This window comes from Herpailurus yagouaroundi, unplaced genomic scaffold (genome assembly GCF_014898765.1).
Source record: "Herpailurus yagouaroundi ecotype Mexico unplaced genomic scaffold, PumYag 162, whole genome shotgun sequence".
Taxonomy (NCBI): domain Eukaryota; kingdom Metazoa; phylum Chordata; class Mammalia; order Carnivora; family Felidae; genus Herpailurus; species Herpailurus yagouaroundi.
This window is the reverse complement of record NW_024412403.1, coordinates 11,864,739-11,886,174: the sequence shown is the minus strand read 5'-3', so window position 1 is coordinate 11,886,174 and position 21,436 is coordinate 11,864,739. Positions and strand designations below refer to the sequence as shown.

Here is a 21,436-nt window from a genome sequence, read left to right as displayed (position 1 = left end):
GGCTCAGAGCCTGGAGCCTGCTTCCGATTCTGGGTCTCCCTCTCTCTCTGCCCCTCCCCCATTCATGCTCTGTCTCTCTCTGTCTCAAAAATAAATAAATGTTAAAAAAAAAAAATTTTTTTTAAATAAAGAATTTCACAGACAAATTACTTGCAGGGAACACGACCATAAAGTGCAAGAAAAGACTTAGAAGCATCACAGTTATCTTTACTTCCTGCTCTGGGTTATTATTTTTTTTTTCTATTGGACTTCAGGTGTAGAACCGTATACTGGAAGAGATAAATTTTTAAAAATGTAGTCGATACTGAAATTGGCTTCGATACTGAAATTTGCTTCAAAAATTCGGTGAGGGCAGGGCGTGATTGATGGAATGCTGAAGCAAGACCGGTGGAGATAGTCTTTGAAGCTGGATGGTTAAGTACGTGGGTTGAGCAGGGCTCTTTTACTATTCTCCCTGTTCTTGTTTACCGTACATGCTCGATGTTTTTTATAATAAAAAGTTGAGGGGCACCTGGGTGGCTCAGTCGGTTAAGCATCCGACTTCGGCTCAGGTCACGATCTCATGGTTCGTGGGTTCGAGCCCCCCATCGGGCTCTGTGCTGACAGCTCGGAGCCTGGAGCCTGCTTTGGATTCTGTGTCCCCCTCTCTCTCTGCCCTTCCCCTGCTCGTGCTCGCCCTCCTTCTCTCTCTCTCTCTCTCTCTCAAAAATAAATAAACCTTAAAAAAATTTTTTTTTAAGTTGAGAAAGAAAAACTGTTGGAAGAAAACTGGGCAAGAGTTTCTTCCACAAATTTCTTCCTCTCACTCTCCGTCGGTGCTGCAGCTGGGGACAAGGAGCTGGTGCCCCCTCCCTAGAGCACTGCAGGGCTTCTGGCTCGGCCCCAGGTCCTTACTGCTGTCTACACATCCTGAACCTCAGTGAGTCACGACACTATTTGGTTATCAAATTCTCCGAGCCTGACGAGCTTAAAGGACGTATACATCTTGTATCATTAACTTAAAAATGCTACTGCCTACAATAATTGTATTATCACTTGAAGAAAAGGTACCAAGTTTAACAAATTTATAAAATCAAATGAACCCAGGGCCTACCATGTTTTGTTCAGTAATATCTAGAACTCGAATTAATTATTGATACAAAATAATAGTGAAATAAATAGTTCTGAAAGGGTATTCAGGGCCCAAAGGAAGCAACATTAATTTTCAGGGCAAAAAATGAAGCAGAAATGTCACCAACCACGCTTTTTCACTTACCAGTACACCCGCCACCACAGAAGCCACGGCATTTCTTCTCTCACTCCAGTCAATACATTCACATTCTGGCCAACGGAAGTTATCTAGGAAGCCTGCCATGTTCACCCCGTAAGCATGGATTTTTCATTAAACTCTGTATTCTACAAATAAAAAGACAAAAAAAAAAATCAATCAATCAAAGAAAATGTTTTTACGTAGTGAAATATCTTTTCCTTTCTTAAAGCTTTGAACACAAATTTGCTTTCTGTCCAAACCTACGGTTACAAAAAAAAAATTAAATACTTCAATGAATACCTATGGTCATGTATGGAGGACTGTGTTGGGACACAAGGGGGAGCCTACTATTTACGAAATGAGTCCGATGGTTTTGAAACACGTCTGCCAAGTTCTCTGACGCTTCCACTTCACTGAGAAGTGAATCTATGTCCCTCCCCTTGAGTTTGAGCCACCAATAAAAACAGGTGGACCAACAGAGTAGAGGAAGTGATACTGGGTCGCTTCTGCCATACAGCTTCTAGGAGTAGATAATAAAAGGCAGCGAGTGCAGTTTGTAGCTCATTTTCTAGAACACTAACACCAGAGTTCTGAGTTGCCATGTAAAGGGTCCAAGGTCACGATGCTGTGAGGAGAGTGTGTATAGGGATTCAGGCCCACAGCTCCCAGACACCAGCTGGCATCGACTGCCAGGTGTGTGAGCAGCCACTTCTAGGTGACTCATGTTCCGGCTACTGCATTACTCCCAGACTTTACGCTTTACGAAGCCCCAGGTATACGGTGCAGACACACCATCCTGGCTCTGCCCTTTGCCAATTCCTGACCCACAGAAACCATAAGCAGAATAAAATGGCTACTTTAAACTACTAAGTTTTGGAGTTGTCAAGAATGCAGCAATCGATAACTGGAAGGAGACAAATCATGTGCATAAAGAACTATAAGGGTACATACAACATGTTGTGAGAATTTTCAAGAAGAGTACATTTAGATGAGGTGATCCAGGAACACCTTAAATTCCAAAAAGACAGGGGAAAAAACCCACAACTATTTGCAAGTACTGAAGAGTGCTGACAAGCGGGCAGAAACTGGAGGCAATTTAACCCAGGAAAGAAAACACGGTAAGATACACTTTTATGCAGCTTTTCCCCCTGAAGAACCCCTAGTCCCCCCACTCCCACCCCAGTGATCTCTGTGGTACATCATGGTTAAAACCTGAGCAAAAATGCCACAGTCTTTTTGGCTTGAGGTATCAGAGGATGGAGTTTAGGATTATTAGAGCAGCTGGGAACTGAAAGAGGAAATTTTAGAAAGGGGCGAGTCACAGGAAGAAGCCCCAAACACTTTAATATAAACTTTCTTTAAATACCTGGCTAATCCCCAAACAGCACATGCATGAAGGAAACTCCAAGAAACTCAGCAGAAAAAAAATAGCCGTAAGGCTAAAAGAACTAAACAGAGGGGCGCCTGGGTGGCTCAGTCGGTTAAGCGGCAGACTTCGGCTCAGGTCATGATCTCAAGGTCCGTGAGTTCAAGCCCCGCGTCGGGCTCTGTGCTGACAGCTCAGAGCCTGGAGCCTGTTTCAGATTCTGTGTCGCCCTCTCTCTTACCCTCCCTTGTTCATGCTCTGTCTCTCCCTGTCTGAAAAATAAATAAAACGTTAAAAAAATAAAAAAAAAAAGAACTAAACAGAGAGTTTCCATGCTCCCCCCCGCCGCATGGTATTTTAGAGTTTGAGTTCCACCAAATTAGAGATTAGTAAACACTTTGGGATTACTCTCTAAGTGTAAAACCAAGTGTCTGCAATTTCAGGGTGATCAGCCAGTATTTTAACTGCCCAACAGAACAAAAAGTGACACTCCAGATGAAGATAACTGAATTGAGAGGGTCTATAATGTATCATTCACAATGTCCAATATGTAGTTTAAAAAAAAAAATTACTAGACAGTCACACAAGCCAGGAAAAATGTGATCTGTTTTCAAGAAGGAAAAAAAAAAAAAAAAAAGCAATGAATAGAAATAGACCCCAAAATGACTCAAGTATTGAAATTAGCAGACAAGGACTTTTTTTTTTTTAATGTTTTACTTTATTTATTTTGAGAGGAGGGGAAGGGTGGAGGGAGAAGGAAAAGCGTCTTAATTAGGCTCCATGCTTAGCGCGGAGCCCAACGTGGGGCTCAGTCTCACAACTGTGAGATCAGGACCTGAGCTGAAAACAAGAGTCGGATGCTTAAGCGACTGGGCCACCCAGGCACCCCATTTAAAGCTGCCAATATAAACACATTCAAAGACTTAAAGGAGCATGGTGTAAATAACTAAACTGATGGAGATCTCAGTGGAGAAAGAGATACTTTTTAATATAAATTCTAGAACTGAACATTTTAATAGTTGAAAATTTAAATTCACTAAATGGGCTTAATAGATTAGAGACAGGAAAAAAAAAGGTGGTAAACTTGAAGAAAGATCAAAAGAAATTATCCAACCTAAAGAACATGGATTTTTTTTTTCTAAACTGAGGGGAAAACAATGAACAGAGCCTCAACGAACTGAGGAACACTAGTAGTGGACCCAATATATGTTTAATGGGGTCCCAGAAAAAGATAGAATGAGGAAGAAAAGAATATTTGAAGAAATAATGGCTGAGAACTTCCCAAGTTTAGTGAAAAATATTAACTTATAAATCCAGAAAGCTCAGCAAACTCCAAGGAGTTTAAACATGGAAAACATCACGATCAAACTGCTGAAAATCAGAAATAAAAAGAATACTTGGGGGCGCGTGGGTGACTCAGTCGGTTTCTTTATTTCAGCTCAGGTGATGATCTCACTGTTGTGAGATCAAGTCCTGTGTTGGGCTCCACGCTCAGTGTGGAGCTTGCTTAAGAGTCTCCTTTCTCTGCTCCATCCCTACTCGTGTGCGCGTGTGCGCACGCGCTCTCTCTCTCTCTCTCAAAATAAATAAACTTGAAAAAAAATAGCCAAGAAGTAGCAATCCAATATGCATCAGCTGATGGATACACACATAAAATGTGGCAGTATCATACACTGGATACAAATTCAGCAATAAGAAGGAACGAAGCACTGATAAGTGCTACAACATGAAGGAACCTCAAAAACATTATGCTAAGTAAAAGACATAAGACCACATATTGTATAATTCCACGTCTATGAAATGTCCAGATGAAGCAAATTTATAGACAGGAAGTAAATTTGTGGTTGCCTAGTGACAGTGGGGGGAGTGGAATAGGGAGTCATTGCTAATGGGCACAAGGTTCTAAAATTAGACTGTGGTCAGAAGATGGTAGGGGAAGGGAAGAGAGAGGCAGACCAAAACAGACTCTTAACTGCAGAGAATAAACTGGTAGTTACCAAAGGGGAGGCTGGTAGGGGGATGGGGGACATGGGTGATGGGGATTAAGGAGGGCACCTGTGATGAGAACTGGGTGTTGTATGGAAGTCTTGAATCACTAAATTATACACTTGAAATTAACATTACACTGTATGTCAACTAACTGGAACTTAAATAAAAACTTAAGGAAATAAAACTATGGTGATGACTACACAACTCTGTAAATATACTAAAAATAACTGAATTGTACACTTAAACTAGCAGAATGTTATCATATGTATATTTCAATAAAGCTTTTTATAAAAATGAGGATAAAATAAAAATATTTTCAGGTAAACAAAAACATAATTCATCACCAGATCTGCACTAAAAATAATGCTAAAGGAAATTCTTCAGGCTGAAGAGAAATGACATCAGATGAATCTCAGATCTACAGCGAGCAATGAAGAATACCAGAAATGATCTCTATGTAGGTAAATACAAAAGGCTATCTTTTCTTCTTTGACCTAAAAGATAACTATGTGAAGCAAAAATTATAACATTGTCTATATAGCATTTCATAAAGATGAACTTGTATCTAAACAGTATGTGGGTTATATTTTCAAATAATATGCTTAAATATGGATTCAGGTGAAATACCTCTAAAATTAAAGTAATAGATCCAGTTATTCTGAAAAATAAGTACAAGTAATATATTACAGGAGGTCCAAACACTGGAAACACAAGCTGGGAAGCAATATTTGCAAAACAAATATCTGGCAAGGAACTTATATCTGTAATACAGAAGGAATTAAACACCAGAAATAAAAAGATAAAATATAGGCAATAAAAAGTACGCAAAAGACTTGAATAAACTTGAAATGGGAAAAAAGACTTAAAATTAATGAATTAATGCAAATTAATGACATAACATCTCACATCCACCAGGATAGCTAAAATTTAAACGACTGGCAATACTAAATGTTGGTAAGGTTGTAGAGCAACTGGAGATTCCATACATTTCTGGTGAAGGTTTCTTACCAAGTTAAAAATAAACCTCCCTAGGAGCATCCGGGTGGCTCAGTCGGTTAAGCGTCCGACTTCAGCTCAGGTCATGATCTCACAGTTTGTGAGTTCGAGCTCTGCATCAGGCTCTGTGCTGACAGCTCAGAGCCTGGAGCCTGCTTTAAATTCTGTGTCTCCCTCTCTCTCTGCCCCTCCCCGCTCATGCTCTGTCTCTCTCTGTCTTAAAAATTAAAAAAAAAAAAAAAAAAAAAAAAAAAAGACAAAAAAACAAAAACATTAAAAAACAAACAAACAAACAAACCTCCCTATAACCCAGCAACTCCATTCCCAAGTATTGGCCAAGGGAAGTAAAAACACATTATCCACACATAAGAAAGACTTATAGAAGGAGGTTTTTAACAGTTTTATTCACAATAGCCCCAAACTGAAACAGCCTAAATGTTCATCAACAAAAGGATGGATAAACAAGTTATGAGCAATCCATACAATGGAATACTGTTCCGCAATGAAAAAGAATGAACATACAACCAACAGAAAAAACAAACAAACAAACCCTCAAAGACACGATTTAAGTGAAAGTCAGCAGACATAAAATAGTGTATACTGTATGATTCCATTTAAATGTAGCTTAAGAAGAGGCAAAATTAATCACTAGTCCAAGAAATCAGAACAGTGCTTGCCTATAGGGGGTAAGGACTGACTGCAAGGGAGCTTTCTGGGAGTGATAGAAATGTTCCATATCTTTTTTTTTTTTTAACGTTTATTCATTTTTGAGAGACAGAGTATGAGCTGGGATGGGGCAGAAAGAGAGGGAGACAGACTCCAAAGTAGGCTCCAGGCTCTGAGCTGTCAGCACAGAGCCTGATGTGGGGCTCAAACTCACGACTCGCGAGATCATGACCTGAGCCAAAGCCGGACCCTTAACCAACTGAGCCACCTAGGTGCCCCAGAAATGTACTAGATCGTAATTGGGATAGTGGTTATACAGGTGCATACATTTATCAAAAGTCATTGAAGTGTACACTTTAAGACGTGTGTATTTTACAGTATGTAAATTTTACCCACAAAATGTTTTCAGAAGTTTATCATTCAGATACACTTTAGCTACTCTGAAGTCTTGCATTTTATCGCTATTAGTGCAAATATGGTAACGAATTGTTATCAAACATTAAACGTTAACTGGTTAATAGGGAAGGTCATCATGAATTTAAGACAATGTCTGAAATGAAAACAAGTCTTATTCCCTACTATCAAATTCATTTCCCATATATTAATCTAATTATAAATAGTTCTATAAGCAGAAAATATATAGCTATTTGCATACAATGGTTTCTGAACTGTCATGATCTCCTCCCATCTGGGGCTTAAATTGGAGGGTCCGGACAAGAGGAACATCAAACAAAGTAATACAAATAATTACTATGGAGGAAATGCGCAGGATCCTAATAGAGAATAAAGGGGAGACTTATTTTGGAAAGGGTCATCAGGGAAAGTCTCTATGAAGAGGTAATCCTTGCTAAGATCTTAGAACGTATGAAAATTTAAAAGCTGAGTAAAGTTACTTAGATTAAGGAGAAACAAAAGGGATAGAGCAGGGAGAGGGAAAATTATATACTAAAGTCCCTACGTCTCTGTGGGGCCAGCAAGGAAGAATTAGCTGGTACCAAAGAGAATCAGGACACAGTAAAGTTAGTGGAGCAAGGTGGCTTGGAATAAGTTTGAAGAGTGACAGGTAAGGGCCAGATCACACTGCAGATTAACGGTCTCCCTGGATTTGGGTTTCACTGAGTCATAACAGGAAACCAAAAGAAGGACTTTGAGGAGAAAAGAAGCTGAGGCACCAAGAGCCCAGTCACTCTGGGAAACGTGTAGGCAAGTGAGGGGAAAGGACTAGTATATTAAGAATGAACGCTCTCAAATGGGAAGAGTCTCTCTCTCTCAAAAATAAATAAACATTAACAAGTTATTATAATTAGGGGTGCCTGGGTGGCTCAGTTGGTTAGGCATCCAACTTTGGCTCATGTCATGATCTTGTGGTTTGTGGGTTCGAGCTGTGCTGACAGCTCAGAGCCTGGAGCCTGCTTCGGATTCTGTGTCTGCCTCTCTCTCTGCCCTTCCCCCGCTCATACTCTGTCTCTCTTTCTCAAAAATAAATAAAACATTAAAAAGTTATTATAATTAACACAATGAAGTGCTGATTCTTCTTGCCTGTTGAGAAACCTCTTATACAATGTATTATGTCTGTGACTGTTTGTAATACACTTAAGACTTTTGAGGTCAAGGAAATTATTGGTATGTTCTCCCACAAAACTGACCCCAGTACCAAGTAAACAAAAAGAAAAGATCTGGGGCGCCTGAGTGGCTCAGTTTGTTAAGCATCTCACTCTGTGAGTTCAAGCCCCAGTGTCAGGCTAGCACAAAGCCCGTGTGGAATTCTCTCTCCCTCTTTCTCTGCCCCTTTCCTGCTCACACTCACTCTCCCTCTCTCTCTCAAAAATAAATAAATAAAACTAAAACAAAACAACAACAACAACAACAAGATTAGTGAACTGAACGAATGGATTACCGGTCTGACCCATAAGTCTTGCAATACATTAGACAGCAATTATTCCTAATACTAAGAGTGGTAACTCTTTATAAAAGGAAATACAAGTCCTTGTCAGAGGGCATTTTAAGTGATTCAACTGTCAAAATTTCATTTCCAAAAACTCAGCTTAGGAAACCCAAGGACACTTGCAAAAGGAAGAGGAGAAAACAACTAGACACTTCAACATACAGACATGGTCTGAGAAATTTCCATATGCATCAACGTCCCAAATAACATCTAATTCAGAAATTTTTCCACTAACCAAATTTTTACACTACCACCTATTTGTTCTTCCATTTCTCCGCTAGCATTAGGTACTGAATGTATAAAAATGATTAAGGCAATCGATACAGAAAACAGTCTAGTTAGGGACAGTGTCAGAACAAATAACTGCATTACAATAGGTCCTGCAATAGACATACACTATGAGCTACAATGCAGAAGTGCTATAAGAGAAATATGAAACAAAGTATTACAGGACAGTACTTGCCAGGAAGAGCTGAGGAAAGTTCGACAGATAAAGAACAAACTTAATTGGGTTTTGAAGCATGAATAAAAGTTTGGCAGATGAAAAAGAAGGAATAAAATGTGCAAAATTATGAGCTTGTAAACAGGGAAATGACAAGATCATCTCTGTGATTTAGAAAGATAATGCTGGCAGCAACAGTGTGGACGAGAGAGACTGAAGAGAAATGTGAAAAGAAGGTGGCCCTCACTCTAGACAGGGAGAGAAGAAGGATGCATACCGAAGCCACACTGGTGCAGGCTAAAGAAAGGGTTTTTATTTGAGGACTGCTAAAGTGGCATCATCAATAGGCAAGGGGAAGCTAAGATTGTGGCTGGGGGCCCGACGGATGGTGAGACACCATTAGCCAAAACACAAAAGGGAGAAAGGGAGAGAGGAATCTGAGCATAATGTATTTGATAGGACTAAAGGACATTCAGGTGGAGATCACATAGACAGAGGTACAGAAACTGAAAGAGTGGTTTAAGACAGATGTACAGATGAGAGGCTCACAGTGAAGTGGCAACTGAAGTCATGGGGCAGTTAAGGTATCTCAGGGAGAAGATGTGGAGGAGGACTGAGGATTGATTCAATGTTCATCTCTGACTCACGTCCTTTTTTCCCTGAACTACTGTGTGCACGGACTACAGCAGACCTACGGATACAATGGTATTTAATCAGCACAAAACTCCTCCAGAGCATGTACTGAATATTTACAGAACACCTCCTACAAGCAAGGCACGGTGGGGAAAATAAAGATGAATACAACTTAGCCCTCATCATCAGGGGATTTACAAACCAGCAGAGAAATCAATTAACATTTTGTTAAATTAAATTATAATTTGTATCATTAAAAAATCTATTGCCAAAAAATCAGGAGATTAACAAAATACACATGTCATTCAAGGTGCTAATTAAGTCTACACAGCCAGAGCAAAAGAAGCTGAGTCGAATGAAACAAACATGAAGTGTGTGTCTTCCCCACCCTGATCAGGACTACTAGCTGTTAGTTACAGGATGTGTATAGGTGCAATGCTCTTTACAGACCACTCCATTCCAGGCTCAGAAGAACCCTATTCATGGACTATTCTCTTCAATCCTCACAAACGCTCTAAGGCAGTTGCGATTATTACCTCACACTGGTGAAAAGGTTTAGAGAATTGGTTAACTTGCCCGAGGTCACGCAGCTAGCCAGGAGGCAAGCCAGGGTCTCCACTGAAGTTTAGATCTGGCCCCCAAGTCTGCTTACAAGACCATCATGCTGAACTGCTGCGCATCATCAGAGACTTTCACAGTATTTCTGTCATTTCAGATTTCATAAAGAGAAAGTTATTGTTCCGCTGCCTGTAGTGAAGAAAGCAAGAACAAGATAGGAGAGAAATGGACGCAATTTAGAGGAACAATGTGATCATCTGGAAACAGAAGAAAGCGGTCCAACGAGGTCTGCAATGATGATGGTGATTGCTCCTGATTCCAACCTTGCCAAAGGAGTCTAAAGAACAGCTTTTCTTCTTGGGTTGCTATAAACCTGGTTTCTAGGCACTCACAGTGTGAATATTTTATAGGCCTTAAAATCCAAGAGCATGAATTATTCAGAGATCTAAGCATTTCTGGAAAAGACATTTTACACACTTTACATCAGGGAAGGCTTCTTTGCCTTCTGACTTGTAAATCACATGTAACAAGAATAAAATTTAGCCAGCACCACCAATTTTGGTAAAAGGCTTAAATCTAAAATCAAAGTAAAGGATGGGGAGCATTGACTTCTAAAAAGACTTTAATTTCATAACTATACAATAATCTCCCCCAGTAATATCCTTGTTAACTTTTAATTATTCAAAATGTGGGTTATTTGGTGAATCCTCCCCTCCAGTACTGCTCAATGCCGTTGATTCACAGCCTGAAATATCCAATTACCCGCATGACATCTCCTGGCTGTCTCAAAATCACCTCAAAATCAACAGGTCAGGACCCAAATTCATGATCTCCCCCTCCAAACCTGATCCCCTTCCAGGATTCCCTGCAATGAATGAATGGACCATCCATCCAGTTTTACAAGCCAGAAACCCAGGGGTCATCCCTGCTGCTTCTTTCTTCCCTCTGACATCCAATCCACCACCCGACTAAGCCTCCTTACTTCAGTCCGGCTCCAGCACCGCATGACCCAAGGACTCCCCCCCTCACCTGTTCCACTACGGTGGCCTCCCAACTCACCTAGCCACATCCACTCCTGCCCCCATCAATATGTCCTCCATACTGCAGCTGCAAGGACTGTTTTTAAAAAGGCACAACTCTCGTATTTCCCTCCTGCTGAAGACCTTTAATTTCCCTCCAGTGTACTGTAAGATAAAGACAAAACTCTATAGTACAGCCCAGGCCTTACTGGCCCCAGCTTCCTTTCACACTTCTCCTGACTCTTTCCAGGCATCCTGGCTTCTCTTTTGGTATCCCATACTTGCTAGATCACCCCACCGAAAACCCACACACCCTCTGTCTGATACCTCTCCATTCCCAGCTCACCTAGTTAACTCCTACTCACACCACAGACGTCAGCTTAGTTAGCACTTTTTCACTCAAATATCAGCTTTCACTTCCTCGTTCAATGTTTATTTACAGTGCCTGCTACATACCAGGAACCGGACAGTTAATATACATCAAAGAACAAACAAAAAGCACTAGCTATATGGAGCCTAGTATGTGAGTGGAAAACAATAAACATCATTTTTTTAAGTGTATTTATTTATTTTGAGAGTGAGAAAGAGTGTGAGCAGGGGAGGGGAAGAGACAGAGACAGAGAGAGAGAGAGAGACAGAGAGAGAGAGAGAGAGAGAGAGAGAGAGAGAGAGAATCCCAAGCACGCTCTATGCTGTCAATGCAAAACCCCACACGGGACTCAATCTCACAGATCGTGAGATCATGACATGAGCCAAAATCAGGTCAGACGCTCAACCGACTTTGCCACCCAGGTGCCCCTAAACATAATTTTTAAAGTAAATTATATACGATGCTAGAAAGCAGTAAGTGCCGTGGGGGGAATAAACGAGCAGAGTAAGGAGCATCGGGAGTGCAGGCAATCGTGGGGCCGGCAGAAATGTCGAACTGGTGGTCAAGGCAGACTCCGCTGAGAAGGCACCAGCTGAGCAAAGACGAAGGGAGAGAGAGAGTCAGCCCTGTGGATGTCTATCAGAGAGAACAGCAGCAGGGGCAAAGGCCCTAAGACAGCGTCTGGGTATTCAAGTAGCACCGCAGGGCCAGTGTGGCTGAGGCAGAGTGAGTGAGAGGGGAGAGGAGGAGAAAACAAGATGAGAGAGGTAGCAGAGAGGCAAGGAAGGATGATTACAAAGCCTCATAGGCCACTGTGAGAACTCTGGTTCCTACTGACCGAAATAGACAGCCATTAGAGTGCTGAGCAGAGTGGCTTAGATTTAGAAAGGATCCCTTAGGCTGTTGTGGGAGAACAGACTGCAAGGGGTAAGAGTGGAAAGACAGACCAGTTCATATGATACTGATTTTCATGACTTCCTAACTCCGCAACCAGATCTAATAATCCCCCTAGTCCTGCACTATTAACCTCATTATTTGATGAAGATTTACCTCCCCCTGTAGAGAGCCAGCTCCATGAAGGACAGTCTAAGTCTACTTTGGCTCGCTGTAGCATTCCCAGGGCCTAGCACAGTGCCTGAAATACACTAGGCAAACACTTGTTGAAAGACTGACTCTAACTATTAGAGCTTTCAGAATGTGAAGTGCAGGGGCGCCTGGGTGGCGCAGTCGGTTAAGCGTCCGACTTCAGCCAGGTCACGATCTCGCGGTCCGTGAGTTCGAGCCCCGCGTCGGGCTCTGGGCTGATGGCTCAGAGCCTGGAACCTGTTTCCGATTCTGTGTCTCCCTCTCTCTCTGCCCCTCCCCCGTTCATGCTCTGTCTCTCTCTGTCGCAAAAATAAATAAACGTTGAACAAAAATTTTTTAAAAAAATGTGAAGTGCATACATGTCTCCTTGTCCCGTCACAAAAAGAAACAGAGGCAACTTTATACCTAGGTTTATCTAAACTGATGGTCATAAAAAACATCATTTGGGTGAGGGAAATCAGTTCTGCTGTGACAATATTGTCAAACATGTTATTTCTTAAAATCCTCCTCCTTCCTCCCCAAGTCCATATTCTGCCAGAAGTTTCTAAAACCCAGATTGGATCATGCCATTCATTCTAATAGCTGGTGAGATAAATTCCAAAAGGTACAGCGTACTTGCAACTTCTCCCTAACACAGCTTTTTCATCTCCTGCCATCTTGACACTGTACCTCCAGCCACAAAGAAAAGGAAGGGAGAAGAAAGCCAATACTTGTTGAATACCTATTGTTAGGCAAGCCCCTAAATCATATATATATTAATGTTTAGATTTATTTATAGACACAAATATATTCAAATATTTCACATCTAACACAGATGTGTATTATATTAGATATATAATATATAATCTATGATCATATATACTACATATGATATACAAATATATATATCTATAATAGATATATGACTTTAATATATATCTATAATATTACACACACACACACACACACACACACACACACGGGGCGCCTGAGTGGCTCAGTTGGTTAAGCGTCCAACTTCGACTCAGGTCATGATCTTGTGGTTTGTGAGTCGGAGCCCCTAATTGGGTTCTGTGCTGACAGCTCAGAGCCTGAAGCCTGCTTGGGATTCTGTGTCTCCCTCTCTCTCGGCCCCCGCCCGCCCCCCACACACACTGTGTCTCTCTCTCCTTCAAAAATAAATAAACATTAAAAAAAAAAAAGGTTCAAAGGAATTACTATCTTCCAGCATTAACCATACAGAAGCAGCAAACTGTACAGGCTTTGAGGACCACAGGGTGATTCAGTCGGTAGAGCATGCAACTCTTGATCTTGGGGTTGTGAGTCCAAGCCCCACAATGGGTATAGGGCTTACTTCAAATTAATTAACTAGTTATTAAAAAAAAAAAAAAAAAAAAAAGTACAGGCTTTGGAGTGAACTCTGGCTTGGGCCCAATCCCATGTCCAGCCTCTTCCCAGCTGTGCCTACTTGGCCAGGTTATGTATCCATTCTACTCTTTAGGGAATAGTTGCTATGTACCAGTGCTGTTTGAGCTTTAAACCTCCTTATAAACCTCCCTACGCTGTGGTTTTCTGGTATGTAAACTGGGTGACAACAGCACATCCCTAGAAAGGGAGAATTAATCACAGCAACTGTGATTACTTCATACATACCTTCAACAACTCCTTACCAAAAAGAGGGTTCACATACGTTCGATTACTTTGTAGCAAACACTGTTCCTGGCGATACCGCTAGGACTCTTGGGTCCAGAGAAACTGTTCCTCCTTCTGGTGGAGACAGCCGCCTGCACACACGCATCTCCATTTTGCTCACTCCTGAGCTCCACTAAAACTACAACAAAGGGAGTTTTTAAAAAGTCATAAACTCCTAATGATAAAGAGAAAGGAAGAGAAAAGAAGCAACAGCAATGAAATCCTCAAATCTGGCAAGCTGCCGGGCAATGGTAACTGACAGCACGCCCCAGAGAGCGGGGTTCCCAAGCCAGCGGCGGGGAAAGCTGAGAAGCAACCCAGGAAAGACACAGGGGAAGCAGTTAGAAAGTTAGGTCCCCAGAGCCTGTCCTTTCTTTCTTGATGGTGCCAAATGCTTCCTCCATATCCTGGCAGAAGCCTAAGGTGTTTCCGCCCCATTGCTTGTGTTCTGGATCTGGGGATGACCGGCAGGACGGAAGTACCAAACACTGGACAGGAGGGACTACTGTTCCTCTGCTCTGGCTCAGGAGACTGGCAGCCAGATCTCTTCCTTCCAAATGGGAAGCTGCAGAACTATGCGGATAAAGAAAAGTTAAAACAAGATCATCATAACCTCAGAGATAAGAGAACATATTGCATCTATTAAATAAGAATAGGATGCTCTCATGAGAGACACTCAGAGACTAAAAAATAGCCTTTGGAAATAAAAAACATGATCATGGAAAAAAAATTTAATATTTTTTTATTTATTTTTGAGAGAGAGAAAGAGCACAAGCGGGGATGGGGCAGTGGCGGGAGGGGCACAGAAAATCCAAAGTGAGCTCTGTGCTGACAGCCCTAGCCCTATGCGAGGCTCGAACTCACAAACCATGAGGGCATGACCTGAGCCGAAATCAGCCGCTCAACTGACTGAGCCACCCAGGCGCCCCTGGAAAACATTTTTTTTTATCCAAATAGAAAGGTTGGGAAATCAGTGTTAAGAAAATCTAAGGATTAGTTGCTATGTGCCAGCACTGTTGAGCTTTAAACCTCCCGAGGCTATGGTTTCTGGTACATAAACTGGGCAGAGAGTAATAAGTAGCTGATGGAAAACAGATAAGAAAATTAGAAGACCTTTACAATATTCACATCCATATAACGGGTATTTCAGAAGAAAGACTATAAAGCAAATAGAAGGGAGAAAATTACAAAATATTTCATGAGAATTTCCCCAGAAGTTACTGTATATCCAGATTTAAAGGGTCCATCAAATACTCAACTTGATGGATGCAAATAGACCCATACTAATATACATCATTTTAGGAGTGCCTGGGTGGCTCAGTCGGTTGAGTGTCCAATCTGGCTTAGGTCATGATCTCGCGGTTTGTGAGTTCAAGTCCCACATGCTTCATATTCTGTGTCTCCCTCTCTCTCTGCTCCTCCACCACTCATGCTCTGACTCTCTCTCAAAAATAAACATAAAAAAATTTTTTTTAAAGATACATCACTTTAAATTTCAAAACAATGTGGTCAATATGGAGATTCTGTAAGTTTGGAGACAGAAAAAAAAAGCAGGTCAAATACTAATTATCATGAATCATAATGCTTGGAATTCTCAACAGCAATACTGGAAGCAGAGGGAACTTCAAAATTCTAAAAGAAAATTATTTTCAACTGAAATTCTATTACCTGACAAAGTATCAGTCAAGTATGAGGATAGAGTCAAAACATATTCAGACAGGCAAGGTCTCCAAAAAATGTAACTCTTCTTTTCAAGAAGCTACTGGAGTTTGAGCGCCATTAGAGAGAGTAAATCAATAAAAGAAAAAGGACACAAACGTCCAGTTATAAAGCAAGTCAAGAGATGAAAAGTATAGCATAAGGAATAGAGTTGATAAGATTATAAGTTTGTCTGGTGACAGATGGTAACTACACTTATCGTGGTGAGCACTATGTACAGAATTGTTAAACCACTAGGTTGTGCCCCTGAAACTAATGTAACTTGTATGTCAACTATACTTCAATAATAAAAATATTTTTTTAACGTTTATTTATTTTGAAAGAGAGGGAGAGCAGGGGAGGGGCAGCGAGAGGGTGAGAGAGAATCCCAAGCAGGCTCCACACTGTCAGCACGTAGCCCCATGTAGGGCTCGATCTCATGAACCATGAGATCATGACCTGAGCCAAAATCGAGTCAGATGATGGGGCGCCTGGGTGGCTCAGTCGGTTAAGCGTCCAACTTCAGTTCGGGTCATGATCTCGTGGTCTGTGAGTTCAAGCCCCACATAGGGCTCTGTGCTTACGGTTCAGAGCCTGGAGCCTGCTTCAGATTCTGTGTCTCCTTCTCTCTCTGCTACTCCCCTGCTCATGCTCTATCTCTCTGTCTCTCAAAAATAAATAAACGTTAAAAAAATTTTTTTAAAGAAGTCAGATGATTAAAAAAAAAAAAGTCAGACGCTTAACCTACTGAGCCACCCAGGTGCCCCAAAAATAACTTTTAAAAGACAGAATCCAGGATACAGGAAAGATCCAACCCAGGAGACCTAAAGAGGTTCCAGCTGTGCCCCAGACAAGGAGGATAAGCGGGTCAGACTGAAGTAGTGTAACTTGAGACAGACATGTTCCCGGTGCCACACCAGCTGTTTAACCTGAGGACTGAACGCCCCGAAACCTGGCCCAGATTCCTATCTGTACCCAGCTGGGCTTGGTTTGATCTTGACCATACGGTGACACAGTTCCTGCTCGCCTTCAAAGCCCCACAGCTGCACCAGCAGAGGCCATTCACGCCCCGGGGCAGAAAGGTTCTGCTTTGAGCCACGCTGTTAACTCTGGGCAAGCCACTGAGCTGAACAGCAGAAAATACAGAGCAGCCCATGCCCTCTGCCTGCGCTTCTGCTGTCCTTTCAGACCCCGGAGATATTATACATTCCGTACAGACTGTGGCAATGAAGTGAATATCCCAATAAAATGAGTCCAATGAATTACTGTTTCCCAAGTGCATATGAAAGTTACGTTTACACTATACCGTAGCCTACTAAGTGTGCGATGGCATTATGTCTAAGAAACAAGGTGCATACTTTAATTTGAAAAGACTTCATTGCTAAAGATGTTAACCATCATCTGAGCATTCAGCAAGCTGCAATCACTAATCACAGATCACCATGACACATATAGTAACAAAAAAGTTTGAAATATTGCAAGAATTACCAAAATGTGACACAGAGGCATGAAGTGAACAAATGCCGTTGGAAAAATGGTGCTGATAGACTTGCTCCACACAGGGTTGCCACAAACCTGCACTTTGTTTAAAAAAAACAAAACAAAAAAACAAAAAAAAAGACAGTATCTGCAAAGCGCAATGAAACAAGGTGTGCCTTGTATAAGGCCCACACTAGAGCCTTCCAGATGCCCTACTGTGTGGTCCATTTCCTAGGACTCATTCATGACACTACTCATTAACTTCCACCGAAAGTCCCCCTATAAACGGTCAGGGAAGCTGAAGTCATTCTCTTCTGCTCATCTCTTCCTGGAAAACTCCATCTATAATAATGACAATATTGTCCTTTCCTTACACACTCAGGTTTGTACTTACAATTGTAAAACAAAATTTTAATCTCAAATTTAGAAAGCTCTAGTATTTTGTAATAAGTCTGTTTGGAATTCATCTACACTCAGGGGAAAAGAACTTCGTTATCATAGTTTACTTAATGAAAAATTCATTGTTAATAAAGACACGGTTTATAGTCCTATAAGGTTTAACTGGAGAATTAATAAGGGGTTATGATTTTTAGAGCCTTGTAGGAAAGAGTAATCCCAAAGGCATTATGATTTCGTTGCTGTGTAGAACATTAACCAATTATATCTAACTTGGCAATTTTGTTCAGACGTTCCTTTCCCTGTGGACTACATATATTCTTTAAATCCTCTCAAAACCAGCTCTTTGTGGCACTCTCTATAACAGTTAAATAAAACTTTGAAACATGCTCACTATTTGCATGAGAATTTTCTTGTAACACTACTCAATCAAAATCAAAAATATTGTTTAGGATGGGTATCTGTGTATATGTCCACTGTGTGTGTGCATTTGTGTCTATGTGTATATTTGTGTGTATATGTATGTAAAGCTTATTTTTAAAAATTTTTAATGTTTATTTTAATTTTTGAGAGAGAAAGAGAGAGAGAGAGAGAGAGAGAGAGAGAGAGAGCGTGAGTGGGGGAAGGGCAGAGACAGAGAGGGAGACACAGAATCTGAAACAGGCTCCAGGCTATGAGCTGTCAGCACAGAGCCTGATATGGGGCTCGAACTCGAGAACGGCGAGATCATGACCTAGGCCGAAGTCAGATGCTCAACCAACTGAAGCCATCCAAGGCGCCCTGTATGTAAAGTTTATTTTAAAAAGCAAGAGAAAGATTAACAGATCAGAACAGAGGCTACCTCTGGAAGAAGGAGACAAACGTTTTGTGTCTTAATCTGATGGTAAATACAATGATCACAGCATTCATACTCTTTTAAAAATATATGTACATATATACCACATGATATATATACGTATAAATCACATATATCATACATATACAAATATATACGTACATACGTATACATACTTTTTGTACACCTGGGATATATTTTGCAACAAAAGGAACTTATTTTATTTATTTATTTATTTATTTTTGGAATGTTTATTTATTTTTGGAATGTTTATTTATTTTTGAGAGAGAGAGAAAGAGAGACAGAGCATGAGCGAGGGAGGGGCAGAGAGAGGGGAGACACAGAATCGGAAGCAGGCTCCAGGCTCCCAGCTGTCAGCACAGAGCCCGATGCAGGGCTCAAACTCACAAGCCGTGAGATCATGACCTGAGCCAAATCAGACGCTCAACCGACTGAGCCACTCAGGCGCCCCTAAAAGGAACTTATTTTAAAAGAGAACAAGAAATTGTTATGATTGGGTATTCAAGGGGTTACCATAGGATGGAATGTACATAAAATATGTCTGTTCACATTTTCTCTTCCTGAAGGCCTTCTCTATTCATTCCTGCTAAACCAATCAAATGAGTGAACATAACCTTAAAGTCAACACCACTAAGTGGAAACAAAGTTAAAAAATTCACCATTATTTAACCTGGTCCTCAAAATTTTCTTGATTCGGTCTCTAAATATAAAAGGACACACAGGTTCTAAGAAACGCATTTAAATCAAACAAATTTAGCTACTGCCTTTAAGTTATAAAATCGTTTTAAGTTATAAAAAATATTCCTGGTGAAAAGGGCACTAAAATTATACTGAAGTACAATCATCTGTTTCAATTATCTACCTGAAACTTATCCTACAATGGCAGAAGGATTTTCATGCAGCAAGGCTTTTAATGGCTAAAATCTAGACACAACCAAAATGTCCATCAGTACAGGACCAATAAAATATATTAGAGTACATGTGAACAATGCATACTATGCAGCATTTTAAAAATGAGGGCCAGCGGTGCCTGGATGGCTCAATAAATTAAGCATTGGACTCCTGACCGGCTCAGGTCAGGATCTCATGGTTTGTGAGTTTGAGCCCTGCATCAGGCTCTGCTCGGGATTCTCTCTCTGCCCCTTCCCCACTTGTGCTATGCGCACTCTCTCTCTAAAAATAAATAAAATTTTTAAAAAGAGCCAAGATTAAATTTTTTTTTTCTACAGCCTATATTACCATTATCATTTTAAAAGGAGCAAATAAGAATAAACTAATCAGACAGATTCTTTACCCTGGACTCCATAAGTGAACTCAGAAAAGACCAGCCAGTCAAGGCTGCTGTAATCCTAGTGGACAGAGGATGGGGGTGGGGTGGGGAGGGGAGGGTGTGTCTCCGGAAGAGGAAAACTACATCCTCCTGCTGCTCTCATTAAACCTGCTTTTCCTGCAGCATTAACATTCAAGATAACTTTCGATTTTTATTTTAAGAATGAAGAGTCTTGCAACACTATTACCGGTAAGAAGGCTTAACGTTTGTCTTACGTTTGAAACCTAAGCCGATCTGAAACAGGAGAAGACAAGAGACTAAAGACGATGGAAAGGAAAAGTGTGACCAGCCCGGGAGTAAGAGCCTTGGGAATTGTTAAGAAACGGGATTTACGGTGCAGATAGATGAAGAGTTTGAGGGAAGAGGTGGGACACTCCGAGAAGAGAAATTAATGTCTTTGAGAGGCATAATGGTGACTACACATTTACTCCAATCGCAGGCTTGACTCCCGCCCCCACACACGCACAGGCTCACAAGGCACTGACAGCAGCAAAGGAACGAGCACAGTCGATCTTAACACTGCTTTGGCTTTAAAAAGGTCATATATTTACATTACAGATAAAGCACTTTCCAGCGATTAACTCGGAACCCAATTAATTGGTTAAAAACCAAAATGGTCTTCCCCAGCCAACTACCATTGCTACAGTGGCGATTCTCTGCTGCTACTTATCTAAAAGGTCGTTCAACACTTTATGATTAATTCTCAAAAGAACGCTGAGCCTCTAACATTTCCTCTTCCCACCTCTGTACCTGACTCTCCTAAGGTCAGAGTCGGGAAAGTCCACACAACACGGACCACATTCTCAGCAATGGTTCTGAGAACGCGAGAGGGACGACAAAAGTACCCGAGTCGCCCCCCAGACTCCCGGAGCGAGCCGTCCACCGCCTCTCTCCCCTGCCCGTCGCCCTGGGAAGCCGAGAGGCTCGAGATGGGAATCTTCCAGACCTCCCCGACAAGCAATCGACGGCCAGGTAACGCGGCGGTGCGGCCCTCCCCGGTCGAGTGCGGGTCCCCGCGCGTCACCGCCGCGGTCGGCCCGAGGGGAGGCGGGCTGGGCCGGAGAGGTTGGCGGAGGCCCCCCGGTCCGCAGGCTGCCCGGGTGTTCCTCCGGCCCGTTCCACCGGGCGGCGCCGGGCGCAGGAGAGGCCGGACTGGGCGCCGCCGCACCGCGCAGGCCGGGTTGGCCGGGGGCGCCTCCTCACGCGCGGACGGGGGGCACGAGCCCCCAGCGCGTCGCGAGACCCGCCGACCACACTCACCTGGCTTCGCTGACCCCTACGCCGACCCCAAGCGCTCACGCACAGGAAGAGGCGGCTGTGCCCGGACCCGGCCAGCGTCCGCGGCTCCACCTCGGTCCCGGGGAGCCGGGAGCAGACGGCGGGCTCTAGGCTAGGGGCGCCGGCGGGGCGCGGCGCCGTGCGCACCGCAGCGACCAATCGGCACGCAGCAAGTGGCCGGTCGGGGGCGGGGCGGGGCTCGAGGGGCGGGGCAGAGGCGCCACTGGGCGGGGCGAGGGTACCAGGTCTCCACGACCCCCCGGAGCTGTCGGCTGACTCCACGCCTTAGGGTTCTCGGCCGCTTAAACCTGACTAGTCCTGCTGTGTTCCCGACGGCGGCTGGGGCCCGGCTCCCACCGCTGCGTTTCTGCTAGCCAACTTCAAGCGCAGCATCCGTGAGGTCATGCGC

The 21,436-nt window shown here is 42.5% G+C and overlaps 1 protein-coding gene across 5 annotated transcripts in view; it reads right to left on the bottom strand.

Annotated features, from left to right (window-relative positions):
• TMEM50B (transmembrane protein 50B) overlaps positions 1 to 21,121 on the bottom strand; it is a 34,654-nt gene extending 13,533 nt beyond the window's left edge. For 2 of the 5 annotated variants that reach the window (XM_040484014.1, XM_040484018.1), the window contains exons 1-2: positions 21,010 to 21,121; positions 1,256 to 1,395 (exon numbers count right to left, since the gene is read on the bottom strand). In XM_040484014.1, coding sequence (XP_040339948.1) covers positions 1,256 to 1,354 — 99 coding nt within the window. In that variant the 5' untranslated portion in view covers positions 1,355 to 1,395; positions 21,010 to 21,121. Of the gene's footprint in view, positions 1 to 1,255; positions 1,396 to 9,862; positions 10,034 to 17,176; positions 17,201 to 20,499; positions 20,740 to 21,009 lie in introns of those variants that run through there. The other 3 variants (XM_040484015.1, XM_040484016.1, XM_040484017.1) reach the window with 3 other exon arrangements.
• Between the last annotated feature and the right edge of the window lie 315 nt (positions 21,122 to 21,436).